This window comes from Bufo gargarizans, chromosome 5, assembly GCF_014858855.1.
Source record: "Bufo gargarizans isolate SCDJY-AF-19 chromosome 5, ASM1485885v1, whole genome shotgun sequence".
Lineage (NCBI taxonomy): Eukaryota > Metazoa > Chordata > Amphibia > Anura > Bufonidae > Bufo > Bufo gargarizans.
The window spans coordinates 271,504,166-271,528,267 of record NC_058084.1 but is presented as its reverse complement, the minus strand read 5'-3'; the positions used below and the strand labels follow the sequence as shown (position 1 = coordinate 271,528,267).

Here is a 24,102-nt window from a genome sequence, read left to right as displayed (position 1 = left end):
CTATAAGAAATTAAAGCTGCGTTGTAATTGGTTGCTATGAGGAAGAAAACTTTGTTAACACGGTTTCATTAAGATCTCCCCAGTTTATCATCTTCTGAAAGGAATGTGTTGCTTTATTTTGTTACCAATTCAAACCTGAAGCTGTACCATTCTTTTTTCTCTTTACATTATTGTATACTTTCTATTGTCTTTACATAATTGTGAGTGCAGTCTTTTTACCCAAAAGCCTGTGCAGTAAGCAGCAGTTAGAGATGGGCTTTCCCGCAGTCACAGGCACAAATAAATCCTTAAAGGGGTTGTCCAAGTTATTATTATTGGCTAGAGAAGATATTCACGGCACTCAGTTTAGGGTATTCAAATTAAAGTATAAGTTTATTGTACAAGAAAGCATCCACAGATTCAGATATGTACAATAATAGCTCAGCTGTAACCACACTGTATTCCATAAACCGGACATTTCGGTCCTATTGGACCTTTATCAGCGGTATTTATCAGCTATGTGTCAGTTTTCTGTGTGGAATCTGCATTCCATGGAATCTATGGATGCTTTCTTGCACAATAAACTTATACTTTAATTTGCATGACCTAAATTGAGTGCCACAAATATCTTCTCTATATAAGTGACTCCCAAGTCTTTTGCTGGCACCAACTGTCGAACAGAGTGCGGAAATCCATTTTGCTTTACTATCCCTCAGGATAGGTCATCAATATCAGATGTGCGGGGGTGCCGGTTGTTGTCAGCTGGTTGAAGAGAAGGCTGTGTGCCGTGCCTGCGCACCCGTCTCTTCATTGTTTACCTGCTCACTATCGCAACAACAGCGGTGAGCAGTGTAATTACAAGAAGCCGTCTCATTCACTTGACGGGTCGTTCCTATACAATTGAATAGGAAGGAGACGTCCCATTGAAATTAATGGGACGGCTTCTTGCATTTACACCTGCTGACCGCTGCTGTTGCGACAGCGAGCAAGTAAACATGAAGAGAAGGCTGCTTTGACACAGAGAGAGCCTTCTCTTCAACCAGCTGAGCGGCAGGGGTGTCAGACCCCAGCCGATCTGATATTGATAACCTAGCCTGACGATAGGTCATCAGTAATAATACCTTGGACAACCCCTTTAAATCCGAAAATTTCATATTGACTTCTATGGGTCTTGTGGTCATGCTCTGTGACCTATACATTGTGGAGGAAAGATAAATAGGTGAACTGTGATCATCACATACGGTCTGCCCATGTTGGGTTCCTATATTATCCGCCTCCAGCTTTATAACTGAGATGTTAATGAGAGGACTACTGAAAAGTGATCTCTGAGGCCAGCTTTGAGGCTTGATGAGCTGTGTGAAAACTGTAAAAAGTTTTAGTCAGTTTTAAAAAAGATAGATAGTAAAGTGTGAAATAAAATAAAAAAAACTGCTAAATTAAAAGGGAAAAAAAAAAAAGTGTTACCATAAAAATGAAAACACTTTCTGAAACATTCTTTAATATTTTGGAGAGACATCTTTATTAATACCGATACATTGTAATGTTTGACATCCTACTGTATGTTGGGAGGTTTGGAGCTGCCTTGGTTACCTGTTCCATTCAATTTATGTATACCTTTATGTAATATTGCTACTCTTAATTAAAGGAAATGTTAGAAAAATATATATTATTTTAAATCAGGTTTTGATATTATTCACATTTTATTACTTTTTTTTTTAAGTTGTCCATATCACAATCTGTATTAAAAAGATAAAAATAAAAATCACAACAGCCTAGCACTTCCTTTTCAGTAGTCATTTTATCATCATCACATGTAATACTACTATGAAAAGTAACTAGGGATGAGCGAACCTGATATTTTCAGGTTCGGCCGATGGAGAAATTCCATTATGGATTTTGTTACCACGGAATAGAATGGAATTTTATGATGGAATGCGAAACGGAAGCCGTTAAGAGGCATTCCGTTTTGCATGCCGTTATAATAGTTTTCTATGGGCAGCATAACGGTTCAGTCTGGTTTCCGTTATGCATCGCTCATCCCTAAAAGTAACACTTCTATTATAAAGCTGGAGGCAGATAATGCAGGATCCACCAATCACAATAGGTTATTGTTACAACTAACCTCCCCCTCCCAGCACAATGACCTCTGCACCAGCCAAATATCTTGCTCATAAAACTCTCTCACAGAAATCAATAAGCCATATCCATCTCCCACAGAAATAAATAAGCCATATCCAGAGAAGAGCAGCAGCTCAGGCAAGAACAGAAATGGTTTCGAATTTTTTAAATAAATCTATGATTCAGTACCTAGTCTTAGAAAGCATGTGTGTGTGTGTATATGTATATATATTTATACAGTACAGACCAAAAGTTTGGACACACCTTCTCATTCAAAGAGTTTTCTTTATTTTCACGACTATGAAAATTGTAGATTCACACTGAATGCATCAAAACTACAAATTAACACATGTGGAATTATATACATAACAAAAAAGTGTGAAACAACTGAAAATATGTCATATTCTAGGTTCGTCAAAGTAGCCACCTTTTGCTTTGATTACTGCTCTATTTGCACTAGGGCTGCAACGATTAATCGATGTAATCGATTATATTCGATAACTGGATTCGTTGTCGACGAATCCAGTTATCGAATAATCGCCGATTCGTTGCTATGCGGGCGGGCGCTGCATCTTTATTTTACCTTTTTACAATGACGCTCCCGCTCCTGTAACAGCCAGGCAGAGCGGACGGCGGCGTAACGTCACTCAATCACGTGACGCGCCTGCTCCGCCTCCTTCATTCATGAAGTGGGCGGAGCAGGCGCGTCACGTGATTGAGTGACGTTACGCCGCCGTCCGCTCTGCCTGGCTGTTACAGGAGCGGGAGCGTCATTGTAAAAAGGTAAAATAAAGATGCAAGCGCCGGGGCTGTTAGGGGGAAGGGGGGTCTGTGTATAGCACTGCTATGGGGAGGGGGGAGGATCTGTCTATAGCACTGCTATGGGGAGGAGGGGGGGTCTGTGTATGGCACTGCTATGGGGAGGGGGGTCTGTGCACTGTTATGAGGAAAGGGATCTGTATCTGTGCACTGTTATGCCCATAACAGTGCACATATCCCCCTCTCCATAACTACGCCGTCCACAGATCCCCCATAATAGTGTCGTCCACAGATCCCCCATAATAGTGTCGTCCACAGATCCCCCATAAACGCCGTCCACAGATCCCCCATAAACGCCGTCCACAGATCCCCCATAAACGCCGTCCACAGATCCCCCATAAACGCCGTCCACAGATCCCCCATAAACGCCGTCCACAGATCCCCCATAAACGCCGTCCACAGATCCCCCATAAGTGTCGTCCACAGATCCCCCATAAGTGTCGTCCACAGATCCCCCCATAAGTGTCGTCCACAGATCCCCCCATAAGTGTCGTCCACAGATCCCCCCATAAGTGTCGTCCACAGATCCCCCCATAAGTGTCGTCCACAGATCCCCCCATAAGTGTCGTCCACAGATCCCCCCATAAGTGTCGTCCACAGATCCCCCATAAGTGTCGTCCACAGATCCCCCATAAGTGTCGTCCACAGATCCCCCATAAGTGTCGTCCACAATTTGTTTTAATATGGCCTTTGAACATAATTTTTCAAGTAAGATCATATAAACCTCTGTTTTGTAATTTTGTCGTTTTTCCCGATTAATCGATTAATCGTAGAAATTAATCGGCAACTAATCGATTATTCAAATAATCGTTAGCTGCAGCCCTAATTTGCACACTCTTGGCATTCTCTTGATGAGCTTCAAGAGGTAGTCACCTGAAATGGTTTTCACTTCACAGGAGTGCCCTGTCAGGTTTAAATGGGGTTGGGACCATCAGTTGCGTTGTGGAGCAGTCAGGTGGATACACAGCTGATAGTCCTACTGAATAGACGGTTAGAATTTGTATTATGGCAAGAAAAAAGCAGCTAAGTAAAAAAAAAAACGGGTGGCCATCATTACTTTAAGAATTGAAGGTCAGGCAGTCCGAAAAATTGGGAAAACTTTGAAAGTGTCCCCAAGTGCAGTCACAAAAACCCATCAAGCGCTACAAAGAAACTGGCTCACATGCGGACCACCCCAGGAAAGGAAGACCAAGAGTCACCTCTGCTGCGGAGGATAAGTTCAGCCGAGTCACCAGCCTCAGAAATCGCAGGTTAACAGCAGCTCAGATTAGAGACCAGGTCAATGCCACACAGAGTTCTAGCAGCAGACACATCTCTAGAACAACTGTTAAGAGGAGACTGTGTGAATCAGGCCTTCATGGTAGAATATCTGTTAGGAAACCACTGCTAAGGACAGGCAACAAGCAGAAGAGACTTGTTTGGGCTAAAGAACACAAGGAATGGATATTAGACCAGTGGAAATCTGTGCTTTGGTCTGATGAGTCTAAATTTGAGATCTTTGGTTCCAACCACTGGTTCCCACCGTGAAGCCTGGTGGAGGAGGTGTGATGGTGTGGGGGTGCTTTGCTGGTGACACTGTTGGGGATTTATAAAAAATTGAAGGCATACTGAACCAGGATGGCTACCACAGCATCTTGCAGCGGCATGCTATTCCATCCGGTTTGCGTTTAGTTGGACCATCATTGATTTTTCAACAGGACAATGACCCCAAACACACCTCCAGGCTATTTGACCATGAAGGAGAGTGATGGGGTGCTGAACCCAATCGATATGGTTTGGGGTGAGCTGGACCGCAGAGTGAAGGCAAAAGGGCCAACAAGTGCTAAGCATCTCTGGGAACTCCTTCAAGATTGTTGGAAGACCATTTCAAGTGACTACTAAGCTCATCAAGAGAATGCCAAGAGTGTGCAAAGCAGTAATCAAAGCAAACAGTGGCTACTTTGAAGAACCTAGAATATGACATTTTCAGTTGTTTCACACTTTTTCGTTATGTATATAATTCCACATGTGTTAATTCGTAGTTTTGATGCCTTCACTGTGAATCTACAATTTTCATAGTCATGGAAATAAAGAAAACTCTTTGAATGAGAAGGTGTGTCCAAACTTTTGGTCTGTACTGTATATATATATATATATATATATATATATATATACACACATACATACATACATACATACATACATACACACACACACACACACACACACACACACATATATATACATAAACATTTGGGCAGTTATGACTGCCTTTGTCAGGCTGCCTCCTTAATGACTCACCGTTCCAAAGTAGAAAAACATATAGGGTAGGACACATAGCATAAATATATCATAGTTCAGCAGGCCTTAAATTTTTAGCAAATATGTTAGAAAGTCTCCAATGATATGTGGAAAACATAGGTATAAGGGCTACTTACCAGCTCGCTTTGCCTCAATGCAGGCTATACACATTTCTTCTTTTAGTTCTCGGTTCTCGTTCGCTATGGTTTCGCCTACAGTCACAAACCTCCCAACTGCTTGGTTCACAGCCTGGCCCACTCGTTGGATGGCCTGCAGAGTCTTCTCAGATTTCTTTGGTTTTTCTTTGTGGTTAATGAGCGTTGTAATCTAAGAAGAGACAACATTATATGATTAACAACAGATAAAGTGTAATTTTCACTACAGTTTATCCCCATCATAATAATTTTCATTTACACTGAACAAAAATGTAAACGCAACACTTTTGGTTTTGCTCCCATCTTGCATGAGCTGAACTCAAAGATCTAAAACATTTTCTGCATACACAAAAGACCCACTACTCTCAAATATTGTTCACAAATCTGTCTAAATCTGTTAGTGAGCACTTCTCCTTTGCCAAGATAATCCATCCCACCTCACAGGTGTGGCATATCAAGGTGCTGATTAGGCAGCATGAATATTGCACAGGTGTGCCTTAGACTGCCTGCAATAAAAGACCACTCTGAAATGTGCAGTTTGATCACACATCACAATGCCACAGATGTTGCAACGTTTGAGGGAGCATACAATTGGCATGCTGACTGCAGGAATGTCTACCAGAGCTATATAGCCCCACCATATTCTGCAGCGCATTACATATCACAGGGTTCATGTACAAAAACAAAAAGACAACACAAAAGTTACTGGCTAATATACTAGGACAGTGTGTACAAAAAAAACACAGTTCTCACCAGGTAAAAATACAAGGACATACAAAAACAATGCAAAAATAACAGTTTGAAGAAAAAAAATGAATGGGATAAAGAAAAGAACTAACGAGACTGTAGACGTCTGTTTGCCTGCGGGTTAGCAGCAAAGTCAGCCAGTTCACCAAACAAGCTGCCCTCCAAAGAAATTACAACTTGCTACAGCACCACATACACCTTAAGAAAGGCTACAGCTGCCCCCACTAGCCACTGCCTGTGATGTCAGAACTGAGGCCAGGTCAGTGCTTGGCTCAGAATCTGTCCACTAAGATAAATTTTCCTGTGAGCATCATAGCAACCCAGTCTCAATGTTCAGCCCATCAAACATGGAGCAGATAGGAACATTACAGGGTGCTTTCTTTAATTACCCCCTCTTGCAGAGCCCTGAATGAGGTTATGTTCACACAGGTGATGCCGGTGGGTGGCCTAATTCCAATCCTCAGCAGCACTCAACCAAGTTAAAAATTAAGTCCAGCATTTCTGGTATGATTTTTGATACATGACCCCCTACTGCAGGTTATGGTATCCTCTACCTGACCTTTCAAATGGCTCTACCAGGACTAGGGTTCTGAGGACATCTCAAAGGCAAGTGAAGTTGTTCTGCTACCCTTTTGTTTAGACTGCCTTTGTGTTCTAGTTTTGAGAATAAGGCACCAATGATTTTATGGCCAGCCACAAGAATGTCAGGGGAGGGGGGGATTATTTTCTCTGATATCTACAAATTATTTTACTTTCTATACCACCACACTTTGTTACTTAAAAAAAAACACGGACAACGCAAATTCACAATTCAGAAGTGTTCATAGCATTAAAACACTGGAATTCAAACCAGATTAAATAGAAAGTGTTGTTACTAGATACCTTATGTAATGTGTATGGGCAGAACTAATGATCAAGATGAACACAATTTCGTTATCTATAGAGGATAGCTAAATAAGTTTATCAAGCAGTATTGCAATATATATAAGTTGTCAGTTTTTAGTTCAATCAACTATGAGAAAATCCAGTAAGCTTCCCGACAAAGTAGAATTTCTTCCAATCTGATTGTTGAAGTAAGAAGATTTTGACGGTTCCTGGATCCTCCACCCATTTTTCTCTTGTACTGAACTTACTCTATGCACTTTATAAAACAGGACTAAAACTGGTTAATATTTCTTTTTCTATCACCTACCATGGATGAAATAAACAAGGAAATGTGTATGTTTTAACCTCTAGTATATTTGTTGCTATTAATCTAAGATTTACTTGTAGTTACTGGCAAGTGCTTTTTCATGCTTCATTAAAAAGAGCCAAGGCAATAAAACTCCTATAATATGGACATAAATAAGATGCTCTTAAAGGTCTGCCAGTACTAAACACCATATTGCTGTGCTTGTAATTACACAGTTTAGGCAGACGGCATATTTCAGCTTCTTTTATACTTGATTCTAATCAACTCTTGTGCAGTGAAGGCAACAATAATTCTCATTTTTATTCTTTAAAATCTTGTTTTCTTTACTCGCAATTATTTTTTCTTATATAAAACTGTGAACAATAAAGGTATTTTTCATACTTTATTTAAAAGCACACTAACATCGATATTCTGTTATATCACCAGAGATAAAGAATAAAAGAATTCAACCAAAACAGTATGATCTACCAACCAATGTGAATGAATGGGACAATTCGTGAAAGTTACAGAAGTGGCAACATATAGACAGACGCAAGGGTGCAAAATAAGAAAATAACAAGAATACCCAAGAAAAGATATCTAGGTAACGTTCAGAATTAGAATTTAGCACTAGATTAAAAAGACTTTGCACAGTGTGTTTCACAGACTGAAAGCTATGACATCTAGGACAGCCCTTCATAAATTCCCCTATTTGTGCCGTGGGACAGCACCAAACCCCACCTAAAGCAGTAATCAAATTTGTTCAGTTGCTTTTTTCCCAAGCTGATAGGATAAAATCAAAAAACTGAAAACAAAAAGAAACACACACAAAATGGCATTTTTGAATAAAAAAAAAAATACTGCAAAACTAAAGACGCATGATTTAGGAAAGCAAGCTTCCTAGCTTTGCATATAATATTTTAACAACTAATAAAACAGATCTGGTATATAGGATATGAAGATCATTCTAAAGTTAAGCTGCAGACAATCAATGGTCATTGTGTACAAATTAGAAAATTATCCAACTCAAATATGGGCCGATTGCAATGCAAGCACTTGCAAGACTTTGCATATTGGGATACTTTAGGCCCCTTTCACACGAGTGAGTTTTCCGCGTGGGTGCAATGAGTGAGGTGAACCCATAGCACCCACACTGAATCCTGACCCATTCATTTCAATGTGTCTGTGTACATGAGCTGTTTTTTTTTTTCACTTTTTCAGTTCTGCGTTGCGTAAAAAAAACCCAGCATGTTCTATATTCTGCATTTTTCACGCAGCCCTGGCCCCATAGAAGTGAATGCGGCTTCAGTGAAAAACGCATTGCATCCGCAAGCAAGTGCAGATGCAATGCGTTTTTCATTGATGATTGCTAGAGGTTAGTAATTGTAATCCTTCAGTTTTTTATCACGCGCATGAAAATCGCAGCAAAATTCATTGCACTTGCGTGCAAAAAACGGAACAACTGAAGACAATTGCAGACAAAACTGACTGAACTTGCTTGCAAAATGGTGCGAGTTTCACTGAACGCACCCTGAACGCACCCTGAACGCATCCGGACCTAATCAGTCACACTTGTGTGAAAAAGGCCTTATGGCAATTTAAGTAACAAATTGAATAATTTCTCATGAGCAGATCCAAAACCCCTAAAGGTAGGATCACACGCACTGGTAGAAATACTGCAGACTTCCACTAAGAAAACGGACTTCTGGTACATAAAAATAAGAAAGATTTTCATCCATTTATTTTTAAACGTAAAATCTTTTTCTTTTCTCAAAATAAGTACATTTAGTTTTTTTCTAAAGCTTAAACACTGCACTTAATCTGGTTACTGTGGTAAATTACTGCAGCAGCCAAACCACAAAAGAGATGTAATGTAGCCTTACCCTGCAGCAAAAAAAAATGGTGATTACTGGAATGACTGGAACTTTTTCTATACACTTAATTTATATTAAAGACCACTCACTGAAAGTACTTCACTGTGCATTACTAGGAATTAGGCTAGTTTCACACTAGCATTCGGAAGATCCAGCAGGGAACAGCCTGCCGAGTCTCTCTGTATCCGACATTGCTACATGAATGCTATCCAGCCCCATTAACTATAATGGGGACCAGCGGAAATCGGGAAGCAACCCGGCAAACAAAAAGAATCGGCCAGACAAATACAGCTGAGTGGTGGCATTCATGTACGGTAGCTTCTGCCAATGCCGGATCCAGGGAGACCAGGAAGGCTGTTCTGGGCTGGAACAGCCTGCCAGATCTTTAAATTGATAGTGTGAAACTAGCCTTAAAGGGATTGTCTAGTTTTCTAGATTGTCTAGTTATTCTGATTGCCTGATTGGAGTCGGGAAGGAATTTTTTATTCCCCTAAAGTGAGGAAAATTGGCTTCTACCTCACAGTTATTTTTTTTGCCTTCCTCTGGATCAACTTGCAGGATAACAGGCCGAACTGGATCGACAAATGTCTTTTTTCGGCCTTATGTACTATGTTCCTAGATTGATGACCTATCCTTAGCATAGCTGTTTGAAGAGAATGCAGCGCTCCTGTGATGCATTCTCTTCTCTCTTTACCTGCTCGCCATCAACATTGCAACGGTGAGCAAGTGTAATTACAGGTCTTTCATCCTATTCATTTGAAGTTAGTAAAATAAATGGGAGAGCAGCTGTAGATACACTCCATCCCATGAGTCGGACCCCCACCGATCCGATATTGATGACCTATCCAGAGGATAAAATATAATAAAAATAAAATATATCCTATCTGTCAAAAGCATAGGCTGCAGTAACATTTAGGCTGGGGCTGCACAGTGATGCTTAGAAGGGTTTTCCAAGAAAAAACTGACTGGTGGGGATCCAACACCTGGGACTCCCCCGTCAATCAGCTGCTTGAGAAGGTACCAGCACTACTGCAAGCGCCACTGCCTTCTCGAACAGCTGATCGACAGGGGTCAGACTCCCACTGGTCAGATACTGATGACCTATCCTAAGGCCCCTTTCACACGGGCGAGTTTTCCGTGCGGGTGCGATGCGTGCGGTGAACGCATTGCACCCGCACTGAATCCTGACCCATTCATTTCTATGGGGCTGTGCACACGAGCGGTGATTTTCACGCATCACTTGTGCGTTGCGTGAAAATCGCAGCATGCTCCTCTTTGTGCGTTTTTCACGTAACGCAGGCCCTATAGAAATGAATGGGGTTGCGTGAAAATCGCATGCATCCGCAAGCAAGTGCGGATGCGGTGTGATTTTCACGCATGGGTTCTAGGTGACAGTCTATTCACTGTATTATTTTCCCTTATAACATGGTTATAAGGGAAAATAATAGCATTCTGAATACAGAATGCTTTGTATAATAGTGCTGGAGGGGTTAAAAATAATAAAAAAGTTAACTCACCTTCTCCTCTTGTTAGCGCAGATGCCGGTCTGTTCTTTATCTGTGGGCTAAAGGACCTTTGATGACGTCAGATCACATGCTCCATCACCATGGTGATGGACCATGTGATTGGAGCATGTGATCTGACGTCACCTCAGGTCATTCAGTCCACAGCTAAAGAACAGAGTGGAATCTGCGCGAACAAGAGGAGAAGGTGAGTTAACTTTTTTATTATTTTTAACCCTTCCAGCACTATTATACAAAGCATTCTGTAGTCAGAATGCTATTATTTTCCCTTATAACCATGTTATAAGGGAAAATAATACAATCTTCAGAACATCAATCCCAAGCCCGAACTTCTGTGAAGAAGTTCGGGTCTGGGTACCAAACATGCGCGATTTTTCTCACGCAAGTGCAAAACGCATGACAATGTTTTGCACTCGCGCGGAAAAATCGCGCATTTTCCCGCAACGCACCCGCCTCTTATCCGGGCAAAAAACATGACGCCCGTGTGAAAGAGGCCTAAGAATAGGTCATCAGTTCTAAAGTATCAGAAAATATTTTTCATTTAGCGATCTGTTACTTCATTCTAGAGAAAAAGTAATTTTATTTCACATACAAATGATCCGTTAAACCACTCAGTGCATCCATGCTCTTCTGGCTTCTTCTGACAGCCCCTCTTTTCCTTAAATGAGAGCTCAAGGTACATGCTTAGTCATCTTACCTGATCATGTCAATCAAAAAGGAACAGGAGGGGCTAGTAGAGGAAGCAGGAGGAGCAAGGGTGCACAAAGTGGCTTGGGCCCGCCCTTCACGGCTCATTTGCATATGGATTAAAAGTACCTTTTCTCTGGAATAATACAGACTTAAGTCAAAGGAACCATTACATTCAGCTGAATTAGCCCTACAAGGCATTGTAACAGTGAATTTAATACTAAAACCATGACATCAAATTGCAGACCCTCTATCTACATCAGCTAAAAGTTGTTCCAGGACCAAGCAGCCCAAGTTATTTTTTCTTTTCCATTACAGCATTGTCTAACCATGAGCCTACATATTCTGCACGCACAGCATATAGTTTGACAGTTACAAATATGTCAAGAATTTTAATGCCATGAGGAAAGGTGTGTGCCGTCTCTACTGCATACCTATGCATGAATCAACCTATGTGTACTGCAGAATTCCATAACTACACAAAAGAAAAATGTGAAGGTATACAAATGGCATCCATACATCTTACTGATCAAATTCCAGTGTTTTCATCCAAGAGAACAGTGGTAGAGATTTAACATTCAGTGGACACAGATTACTGACCTATACCCTTTATACCAGATTTCATTTTTTTACAATAAACTGCTTTCAAGTTATCCCATGATTCACACAAATACTCTGCTTTCTCATTACAAGACCAAAATATCACATCGCTGAACTGGCCCTAAATCTTGTATGTGTGTCTATACAAAGGATAGCTCAGAAAAAGAAATATGAATTTCGCAGAATGTATGACCATGTTAACAATGATTTTTAGAACCCTCAATAAAATTACTAATATGTATGCGAGTCATCAAATGGCCACATTTATTATTGCTAAGTGTACCACTGATAGATTTGATGCAATTTGCCCTATTTTCTTCAATTCTTACAGTACATTCATGCATCTTATAACATTATTATGCTTTTATGGTTGTGCTTTCAACCACTGACTAATGGCAGAGATATGAATGAATATTACATGTTGTGTGCAAGAGAGATTTCTATGTTCTGACGAAAGTAGCCTCTGAAAGCCAGTAATATGGTGTGCTGTGTAGACTGAGACAGAGCCCTCAAAGACTCAGTGGTTGCGTGCTGCTAAGGCCAGTGAACTGCTGAGGCGGTGCACGTGATAATGGACGGGACATCACATATTTGGTCCGCCAGAAACCTGAAGGACTGAGGGATGGAGAGGCAGTGAACTGGTGAGTGCTTTTATTTCTTCCTTGTCATAACAAAAATAGTTTTTTGTTTTTTTTTAGGTCCGACAACCCCCGACAAAATGAATTAATTAAATACACAACAAAATCTCTAATTAATTTCTTAAAATTAGGAGCAATCTTGTTCTTGGACATGATGCCTACTGGAAAATGCAAAAAACACTAATTATGGCACCAATTTATATAAGGCTGGAAATTTTATATACAGTAGATATGTCATTACAACAGACACCCATGGACACGGTTTGTTCGGGTGTTTAATATTGATAACCTACCCTTAGGACAGGTCATCAATAGCAGATCATGGGGGACCAACTCCTGGCAACCCACCAATGAACTGTTTAAAGAGACTGCAGCGCTCTGTGAGCCCCATGGCCTCTTCCTCGATCACCGACATCACATTCATCGGTAACATGGCCTAGGCGCAGCTCAGTCCCATCCAAGTGGATGGGGCTGAGCTGTATCACGAACGGACAGTGCTGTGCTTGAAAAGCTACGTCACTCACCGGAGCCTCTTCAAACAGATTATCGGTGGGGGTGCTGGGTATTAGACCCCCACTGATCAAGTATTGATGACCTATGCTGAGGAAACATCCGGAACCCCCTTTAAAGAGGGCCTATCCACATTCCTGACGTGTCCGTTTTAGTAAAAAAAAAAAAAATGTATTCACTTAAAAATAACAATGGGGTGGATAAGATACACTGTAAATTGATTTCGAAGGCACAATGGCCTGCTCTTAATGTCCTATGTGATGGATCTGCTATAATGACAGATTTGAGAGTGAGCTCCATTTTCTCAATAATAAGCATATTAAACTATTAGAGAGTGGGTGTGTGTAGGAGTGTGTGTATCCAGACATTTAGTCATCTGTAGGCACAATAAGGCCATTGTTGTATCATTTGCACTGGAGATATACAGTGGATACCAGTTATTCATTCCTTCTTAACTGTTGCATGACTGTCTTCTTGTCATGGTGGGTAAATGGATATTTATTTAAGACACTGTAAGATTTCCATAATATGACTGTATACGTTTTTGCCAAAAACTAGTTTGGATCCTTGCAGAACAAGGCAGAGAAAATTGTATTTGGCACCAAACATTTCACCTAAAATATTATCTGATAAAAAAATAAAAATAATCAGATAGTAACACATCTCCTTTTTTCCTAATTTGTTTTTATTTTCAGATTAAAAGATGCCATCTTGCCCGAGCTGGTCTTAGCATTTAGAAAGCATTAAGCAAATTGCTTTACAGCAGCACCATGGTCCATAGACACAATGGTCAGGACTTCTATGAGAGACTTTTCTGGGCATGCAAAGAATAGATGAGGCTGAGTTCACATCCGCGTTCAGCCTTTCCATTTTGTCTCTGCTTCACAATCTTCCTACAGGCGGAAACCTAACTGACCCTATTATAGTCTATGAGGTCCGTGGGCTCCGTTCGGCTCAGTTGTGTGCTGAATCCGTCCTTTCCGTTCTCCTGCTCCTATAAAGGAAAGGCTGAACGTTGAGCTTAAACTGAGCCTAAGCTCTGACAATCACCTATTGTGAATGGTGGATCCTGTGTTATCTATACACAGAGGTGATATAATTATAGGCAGGATTAGAATGAGTTAACTGCATTAAAGTGATCTGTATAAACCAGTGTAAAAACTACAGGATTTTAACCTTTTTGTTTAAATATATGGAATATATGAAAAATTCAAAATAAAATGTATCAAAAAGTCTTTAAAATATGTTAAACATAAAGAGATTTAAACAGCAGTTCATTTTCTGATGACACATTCAGTCAGCCCTGCAGAAGTGAACTTTGTACCAGCACAATATCAGGACCACTTGGGATCTTCCCACTTAAAGTGTAACTGCCATTTCACTACCAAAAATGAAATTCCTAACATATGTGATGCTGAAGGGAAGGTAATCATGAAGCTTTATTTTTCAGTTAATTTTACCTTTCTGATGTCTGAATTCAGCCCTTAGTAACCCTATTTCTCTGTGCCTCTATTTCAGCATCTTCCTAAGATGGCCTCTACTGCACTTCCTGTGGTGATCTCGGCCATGTCCTCGAGGCCATCCTGTATTTCCCTCACTTCCCATAACCATTTGTTCGCCAAACATGAACCAGCAGGACCAAATCAGAATGCAGATAACCTGCCCCACTACCCCACTACCCCAGAGCAGTGTATCCTCTCACATACAGCTAACCAGAGACAAGTCATGCAATTACATTAAATCAGTAAGCATTTGTTTTAGCCTCTTAATAGTCACCTGTCAGCTCTGCAGCTGCTCCCTCATTCTCCTCCACAATGACGGGGGGGGGCTGCTTTAACTGCTTATATCTCTAGTTTGGTACCAGCTAGAGATATAGGCTTTATATTGTTTGAAAGCTGACATTCCAAGTTTTCAGACAATACTAGTATGACCACAATATGTTCAGAAATCGGGATGCTGTAAATGAAGCTGAAAGTTAAATAAAAGCAGATTTCACCCGTGATTATTCCCGTTTTTCTCCTCTGTTGCTTGGAATTTAGCTTTCTGTTTTTGGAATGTCAGCTTTCAAACTAGACCAGTTGCATGTTTCTAGCTGCTATCATTCAGGAGATATTACCATCTAAAAGCAGCCCTCCCCCTCCACTTTCTGCCCGAGCTCAGCTGTTAGGGCTGTACTCCACCTCCCAGTGCTCTGCCCATCTCTTGTTTATAGCACAGAGGCGAAGACTGCACATGACAACTTAAGGTCTCTTGCACACGACTGTATGGCTTTTTCAGTATTTTGCGGTCCGCAAAAAATACATATAACGTCCGTGTGCATTCGTGTTTTTTTTTGCGGAAGGGAACAGCTGGCCCCTGATAGAACAGTACTATCCTTGTAAGTTATGCAGACAAAAATAGGACATGAGGAAAGGGTAAGAGGTCCCCAAAACTCATCTGGCGTAACCAGCTGAGAACTCCCACTGGACCAACAAGAGGCCTTCATACGGATGATCTACTAAAATTATTTAAAAGAGGAGCAGATTTCAGAGGCTCTACTGGCAGCAAATTGTGAATGGTGGATCCACGATATGGATTTTCGCCATATCGCCGGACCGCGATATGATCGCGCGCACCATGTTCTCCTGAGCCGGCCGGCACAGCGGAGGGAGGAGGAGTGAGCAGAGAGCAGCGCATTATACTCACGTGCGCTGTGGCCGGCGGTCGCTCCTTCTTCTGTCTGTGCGGCGGATAGCTAATGCTTACAGCATTAGCAATGCGCCGCACAGACCTATGAGAAGAAGGAGCGATCGGCGGCCACAGCGCACGTGAGTATAATGCGCTGCTCTCTGCTCACTAACATACCATGGCAGCCAGGACTTCAGCAGCGTGACTCCTGGCTGCCATGGTAACCGATCGGAGCCCCAGCATTACACTGCTGGGGCTCCGATCGGAACTGCAAACTGCCACCAATGATGGGGGGGAGGAGGGGGACCCTGTGGCCACTGCCACCAATGATTAATACTGGGGAGGGGGGGTTTGCGTTACCAGAGGGGGCAGATCAGAGGCTGGGGAAGGGGGGCAGATCAGAGGCTGGGGAAGGGGGGCAGATCAGAGGCTGGGGAAGGGGGGCAGATCAGAGGCTGGGGAAGGGGGGCAGATCAGAGGCTGCCGCCATGGTCAGCTCCCTGCTGTTGTGTGCACTATGCACAGGGCAGCAGGGAGAGTGTAAAGTCCTATTCACCCTAATAGAGCTCTATTAGGGTGAATATGACAAGGGTTCTAGCCCTTAAGGAGGCCAATAGTTAATAAATAAAAAGTAAAAAATAAATAAAATTTAAACACCCCCCCCCCCCAATATAGAAAACAATATATCGCAATATATATCGCATATGCTTAAAATTATATAGCAATATAGATTTTAGGCCATATCGCCCACCCCTACTCTCCGCAATACAGGAGGTTACAGATTCTAAGATTGGAAGTGACGATTTATTCCTCCGGTCAGCTGGAAGTGACGATTTATTCCTCCGGTCAGCTGACTAATTGCGTCAGCGGGTTGTGTAATAGATAATTGCCTGTAATTCCTCTCTGTATGGGCGATCTTTATTAGGTCCAGAGTCCATGTACTATTCCTTCTCTATACCAAATGCGTTTCGGTGCACTCTTGCACCTTCAGTGGTTGATGAAGGTACAAGAGTGCACCGAAACGCGTTTGGTATAAAGAAGGAATAGTACATGGACTCTGGACCTAATAAAGATCGCCCATACAGAGAGGAATTACAGGCAATTATCTATTACACAACCCGCTGACGCAATTAGTCAGCTGACCGGAGGAATAAATCGTCACTTCCAGCTGACTGGAGGAATAAATCGTCACTTCCGATCTTAGAATCTGTAACCTCCTGTATTGCGGAGAGTACATCCGGTTACAGAGGAACACGCTGAGGACACCGAGGACGCCGAGGAGGCAGAGGAACACGTGCGCACCAAAGACACACAGGACCGGAGCGCTCCCAGAGAAAGACATCCCCCTACAATAGCCTCCTGGAATTCAGCTATACGGGGCAAGACTATTTGATTTCTCCACCTCCTCTTAAAGTCACCGATCCTTGGGATAAATAACCAACTCCACATCAGTGCAAATTTTATCTTTTTAATTCAAGTTCACCCAGTGTACACTTATACAGCACCTACATGCAGACTGATCACCTGCAATAGTAGGTTCTTATTTTATTTTATTTTATAATCTCTGTGCAAGTTTGTATTTCCTCCCAACTATAGGAGGACATATATAATTGTGACCAATTAGCACGTTTGAGTCATTCAGTGATTTGCTGAAGGCTGTGTATTGTGTAATAAATTTAAAATTATTTAAAAACCTATGAACAATTGGAGCGCTCCAAATAAGAAAAAAAAAATTCGGATCCTATTTTCGGCACCAAGTTCCCGCGATACCCTGCTGCGAGATACAAGCCTGTTTCCTGATACAGACCACGTGATATGCCGGCGTCTGCCTGAACACCGTGGAGAAACAAATACAGCAGCAACTCTTGTGTCGGGCCTGCCTTATCTTGGGACACGAAAATTTCAACCCACCTAGGAGCAGGTAAGACCTGTATAGGTGGACATTATACTGCAAAATAGTATTTGATTCACTATCAGGGACAGAAACTAAAGTTGGGACATTTAAATCACAAGTAAATCGCAACTGTATCCAGGATTGTTCATTCCGCCTAAGGACATTTTGGCCCACAAGCCGCAAGTTACAATTATACGACCAAACAACATTGTTGGTTGCACTTTATGCGGACTTTTGAACTAATATAAAGATTCAGATAGTCTCATTGGGAAGCAACCCTCGTTCATTTTAGGAATAACTTGCATATTTGATATATATTGCATGTTTTTCCCATTCAATATTTCTGGTGTGTTGGCATGCACGTGGTTGATTGATGTTTTTATGGAATTTTACAACAGTTTTATAGTGTTATTAATATTGGTTAATTTATTAAATTGAGTGTGATCACCTATATAGTGTATTCATTTGTAGCCACACATACAGAGTGCCAGTCCGTAATCCATAAGCAAGTCTAAAAATAGGACATGTTCTATCTTTGAACAAAAAAATGGAAATACGGAAATGTAAGGCATATGGAATCCCTTCCGTTTTTTTTTTTTTGGGCGGATCCATTGAAATGAATGGTTCCGTATATGGAACGCAAAAAAACGGAATGGAAACGGAAAAAAATAAAATAAAAGGTTTGTGTGCAAGAGGCCTAAGAAGAGGGCTGCAGAATAGGAGAGTAGCAGACATTTGTGGGAGTTATTATCAGGTAAAACTGAAAATTATTACATTTTAAAGCACAAAAGCATTTATAGCAGGGTGTACTATACTATTAGGGTATAAAAAATTAAACTGCAGTTACACTTTAAATGTTCAGTTTGAAAATATATTTAGATTTTGTTTGTAACCCTCCGAGACTAAGGTATTGTTGAGCCGTCTTTAAGATAGGTCTCCAAGATCAGATCCGCAGGGGTCCAACTCCTGGGACCTCCACTGATCCAGTGCTGGAAACAGTTACTAAAACTATACTGCTCCGTCCACTGTGTATTCAGTATCTGTTGTTGGCACCGAGCTACTGCAAAACAGACAATCAGGGTACTGGGAGTCAGACCACAGATGATCTGAAACTGGTGACTAAGCCAAAGGATAGCTCAAAAATACCTCAGTCTCAGAAAACACCGTTAAAGGGGTTGTCCAGGCTTTTACTATTAATGACCTATCCTCACTATAAAGCAAAAGCATTTGCTACTAGCAATATTTTATTTCCATTGACCATCTTAGTAAAATGATTAGGTATTTATGGTGGTACCCATTCAAGAATCTTAGTGAGATTTAATGATTAAAGTTATTTTGTAATTCCCTAGTCAATTAAGTGATCTATCAAATGCTTTCAGATAAACTGGAAGTTGTTTGCAGAGCACAATTCTGAAATGACTAGTCATCCAAAATAGACAAAAAGCTCTCTCCACGAGTGTAGCGATCCCATGTCTCCAAGCAGCTGCTTCCACTAAATCGTAATAGTAAGTACATGGTCAACATCTGCTCCATCTTCTCCAACCACCAGAACACACACCTGCCGTGTACAGGGTACTTGAAGGCAAAATGAGGGACGGCAAAGCACATTGTTTAGGGTGCACATCCTGACAAGAGTTCTTGTAGGATCATTCAGCACTGAAATAGTTAAATAAACTATTGGCTTAGCTCACCAGCTCCTCTAACATGAAGCCAAGTCCGCTCCCTACCACTAGAGCGTTAAAAAGCTTTCACCATCAAATACCAAATGACTGGCTCCCATAAATCATATATTTATTAACTAGACACAATGCCCACAATTCAGCGTACTCTACCTATTCCAAAAGTCTGTACAAAAATACACCTATACTCCCCACATATCAATTAATATACATTCACAATAAATGCAAAAAAATAATGCATAAAATTTTAAATATAAAATGTAAAATAGGTCTTGGTCCCACCACCACATATCATGCAGCGCTCTCGCATGTATACATACTAAATACAGTTGAGGACATATATTGCTGCCACGTTAAAATAGTTGTTTCAATTATCTATTCGTTCACTCATCTTCTGCATTAAAACTGGATAAATTGTTTCAGTTTTGACACGTGTTCCTTTTTTATATCAGAGTCTTCACTAATGAGGTGTATGTGTTATCTTGTTATAGTTTGCATAATGTGTGCATCTTACATCCATACACCTTATTTATTTATGGGAGTACAGACACTTCTCTTATTTGTATTGAGCTTATGGCCTCATGCACACGGACATTTTTTTTTTTGGCGGTCCGCAAAAACGGTTTCCGTTGTTTCGTGATCAGTGTCAGTTTTTTCTTCCGTGGGTCTTCCTTGATTTTTGGAGGATCCACGGACATGAAAAATTATTTTTAAAAAATCGAAGTCAAGTTTGCCTTTGAAATGATAGGAAAAAACTGACACGGATCATGGACACTGATCACGGACTCGGATGACAATCTTGTGTGCAGCCGTGATTTTTCACGGACCCATTGACTTGAATGGGTCCGTGAACCGTTGTTCGTGTAAAAAATAGGACAGGACATATTTTTTTCACGGACTGGAAACACGGATCACGGACTCCGATGCCAAACGGAGCATTTTCCGATTTTTCCACGGACCCATTGAAAGTCAATGGGTCCGCGGAAAAAAACTGAAAACGGAACAACAGCCGCGGATGCACACAACGGTCGTATGCATGAGGCCTATATTTGTAAAGCGCTGCAGCCACGGCGTGTCTTTAATGTCGGGGTCCCTGAAGTCTGACTCGGACAGAATACTTCAAATAGTCCCCCGCTGTTAGTTTGTATCCGGGTTAGTAAGTATAATATCTGTTACCGATGAGGTTTTCGTCCGTGCGCTATGATCGTATATCTACTCACTCTGTATTGCTCTTACCACGCTAAAACCTCTGGAGGCTCGATATGCGGATATTAGTTGTGCATAGACAGTACAGATTGTACAAAATAATATCCTGCAGCTTATCCTCTCACACCAGACGCGTTTCGGAACACAGTTCCTTCTTCAGTGGCATTAAATGAAAAAAAGGAGGGAATCATTACTTCCTTTTTTATTTACTTCAGATCCAGGTCTTGAGTCCCTGGGTGGAACTCAAGACCTTCTCCATAGTTCAGGTCAGTGATTGCATACCCTTTCTTTGATTGTTAGATTATATAAACATATAAAATCTTATAAAAGTATGCATGCACTTGTTGAGTTAGAAGATGAAGAAATGAAAATAGACATAAGGAAAATGAGAATGAAAAAATAAAATAAAAATAGTAATAAAAATAAAAATATTTGATAGTGGTAGGGAGATGGGGAGGAGGACGAAGGCCACGTCGGTGTGCTGATATACAGCCTGGCATCAACGCGGTGTGCGCTCCCCCCCCCCCCCCGTCACCTCCATAAATGACATAAAACCAAAAACGGCCAGTTTAGAGTTTAAACCATATGGCATAAGGGACCCGAATGCAAAGATTTTTCTTGATTCTTGCCTAGACTTTTTGGATATAAAATGCCCCCCTCTACAATCTCTTTTGACTGATTGTATCGCACTATATTTCAGCCCCATTGGATTTTTAGCATGTGATGTTTTGCTAGAGAATGTTTCTCATATACTTTTCTTATATTGTTGATATGTTCTGCAATACGTATTTTTTTACGATCTTCCCATACGGCCAATATATTGTATCGAGCATGGACATTCAACTGTCGATTTGATCATCTTAGGGTACTTTTCACACTTGCAGCAGAGGATTCCAGCAATCTGGACGCAAACGGAAGCATTTGTGAGATGGATCTGTCTCATAAATGCATTGCAATACCAGATCCGTCTTCCCGGTTGTCATCTGGAAAAAACTAATGCAGTGTTCATTTTTTTCACTGATTTAGGGACTGAACTGATGCAACCTGAACGGAATGCTCTCCATGCATTAGGATAAAACTGATACGTTTTTTCCGGTATTGAGCCCCTAGGACGGAACTCAACAGCGAAAAACAAAACCGCTAGTATGAAAGTAGCCTTAGTAGTTTTTGGGAATTTCGTTACCCTACAGTTTACACACATTCCACATCTGTGGAATCCATTCATGGTCATCCATTTTACGCTCATGGGTATATCCATCTTTTTAAGCATCGTGGGTGCTATCTTAAGTGCCAGATTAGGTGCCCTTGTAAATACAATTGGGGGTCTTTCTGGTAGCATAGTGTTCAAGATTTTATCGTCCTTCAATAGATGCCAATGCTTATTGATTACTTTTGTAATAGATTTATACTCGGTACTGAATGGTATGATTATTTTAGACCCTTCCATCTTTTCATTTTCTACATACATTTTCCCATGGAAGAAAGTTGTTCTGTCCATCTGTCTGACTTTTTCTAGAGACTTCTATAGATGTTTGATGGGATATTCCTTCTCTATAAATTGTAATTTCATTTGTTGGGCTTCCAATTCAAATTGTGTATCATGTGTACAATGTCTTTTCAGGCATCTGAATTGACTCCCCGGCGCTCCTAACAACCATCTTGGTAAGGGACAACTGTTGTACCTTATGAAACTAATTTATGAAACCTCTTTTCAATACGTACTGCAGACAAAAGGGATCTCCCAATAATTTGATCTTTAGATCAAAAACTCTACCTCGTACCAACTGATATGTGGTACAAATTTGAGGTTCAGATCATTGCAATTCCAACAATTCAGAGTGAGATCTGTCCCATATCAGCAGCAAGTCATCTATATTTCATATAAGTCATATATCTTGGTGATTTCATTGTGTAGTGTGTGAATGATATTGATTTACTTGAGGTTGAATGTGAAGAGACTTCAGGGACCCCGACATTAAAGACACGCCGCGGCTGCAGCGCTTTACAAACATAAGCTCAATACAAATAAGAGAAGAAGTGTCTGCACTTCCATAAATGAATCAGGTGTATGAATGTAAGATATACATATCTCACGAACTATAACAAGATCTCCACATACATCTGGTTAGTAAAGACTCTGATATAAAAAAGGAACACGTGTCAAAACTGATACAATTTACTGCATAAGATGAGTGAACGAATAGATAATTGAAACTATTATTTTAACGTGGCAGCAATATATATCCTTAACTGTATTTAGTATGTATACATGCGAGAGCTCTGCATGATATGTGGTGGGACCAAGACCTATTTTACATTTTATATTTAAAATGTTATGCTTTTTTTTTTTTTGCATTTTTGCATTTATTGTAAATGTATATTAATTGATATGTGGGGAGTATAGGTGTATTTTTGTACAGACTTTTGGAATAGGTAGAGTACGCTGAATTGTGCACAATATGTCTAGTTAATAAATATATGATTTATGTGAGCCAGTCATTTGGTATTTCATTCAGCACTGAACAGAGATGAGTAAAGTGGCAGTACATCTTCCTTTTACTTTGTCAAATATGCTAGAACAGATAATATTTCTCTACTTATCTACCATTTATCTGTATAAGAGAGGAACTGGCAGACACCCTTTGTGCCACTTCTCGCAGCAGGCTCTGCTGACATTTATTGGAGTAGTCCCATCAATGATAATTAAAGGGGTATTCCAAGCACCGCTGTTAATATAACCCCTATTGTACACCACCAAGATGCTTGCTCTGGTGTCCCACTCAAACTTCTATCTATCTAGCGGGCTGCTGAATGAAAGTGTATCACCTCTTTAGAGGATAGAAATGGTTGTAGCTGGAGCGTTCTTTTATGTCATTTACTGAGAAATGAAGGTACAAAAGTGCATTACTGTACTGATCTAACAATAATGGATAAAATCCACATCAAATCCGCAAGTAAATCCGAAACATACTAGTCAAGTTATGCATTTAAAGTTAATGGAATAAATCTGCAAAGAATCTGCAAGGTAATGGGCATACTGAAGACTTGAAAGTCCCATCCGCAAATCAGACCTTCTACCGACACATCTGTCTGTAGATGGGGGCTGGAAAATCCCACAGACTTGTATTGTACTGTACTTTGTGGATTTTGCATCGCAAATCTGCAGCAATGTATGAACTTAGTCTGAGGACAAGTCTTCTTGTATCTATATACAAAACTCGTAGTGGAATTCAGGTGCTGCACCAGTCTGCTCCTCCTGCAGTCTTCACGGTCCTATAAGTGTGTCATACTGACCTCAACAAAAGGGAAGGACTCAAGAAGATTATCGTACCAAACTGCTATACTTATAGGGAACTTAGGCTGGGTTCACACCTGAGCGTATTCGATAAGCGCTTTTACAGGCGTTTTTATCAGGTGTTTTTGAGGCGTATTTTGGGGCGTTTTTGTATTTTGGAAACGCGCGTGGTACGTGCGTTTGTGTGATTAAACACACAGGCATCCAATGAATCTATGGGTGGGAACGCGCGACAATACGCCCAAAAAATCTCCTGTACT

General features: G+C 40.8%; 1 protein-coding gene across 1 annotated transcript in view; it reads right to left on the bottom strand.

Moving 5' to 3' along the window:
- CTNNAL1 (catenin alpha like 1) overlaps positions 1-24,102 on the bottom strand; it is a 225,483-nt gene that overhangs the window by 113,317 nt on the left and 88,064 nt on the right. Inside the window, exon 2 of the mRNA XM_044294669.1 lies at positions 5,334-5,523. Coding sequence (XP_044150604.1) covers positions 5,334-5,523 — 190 coding nt within the window. The remainder of the gene's footprint in view (positions 1-5,333; positions 5,524-24,102) is intronic.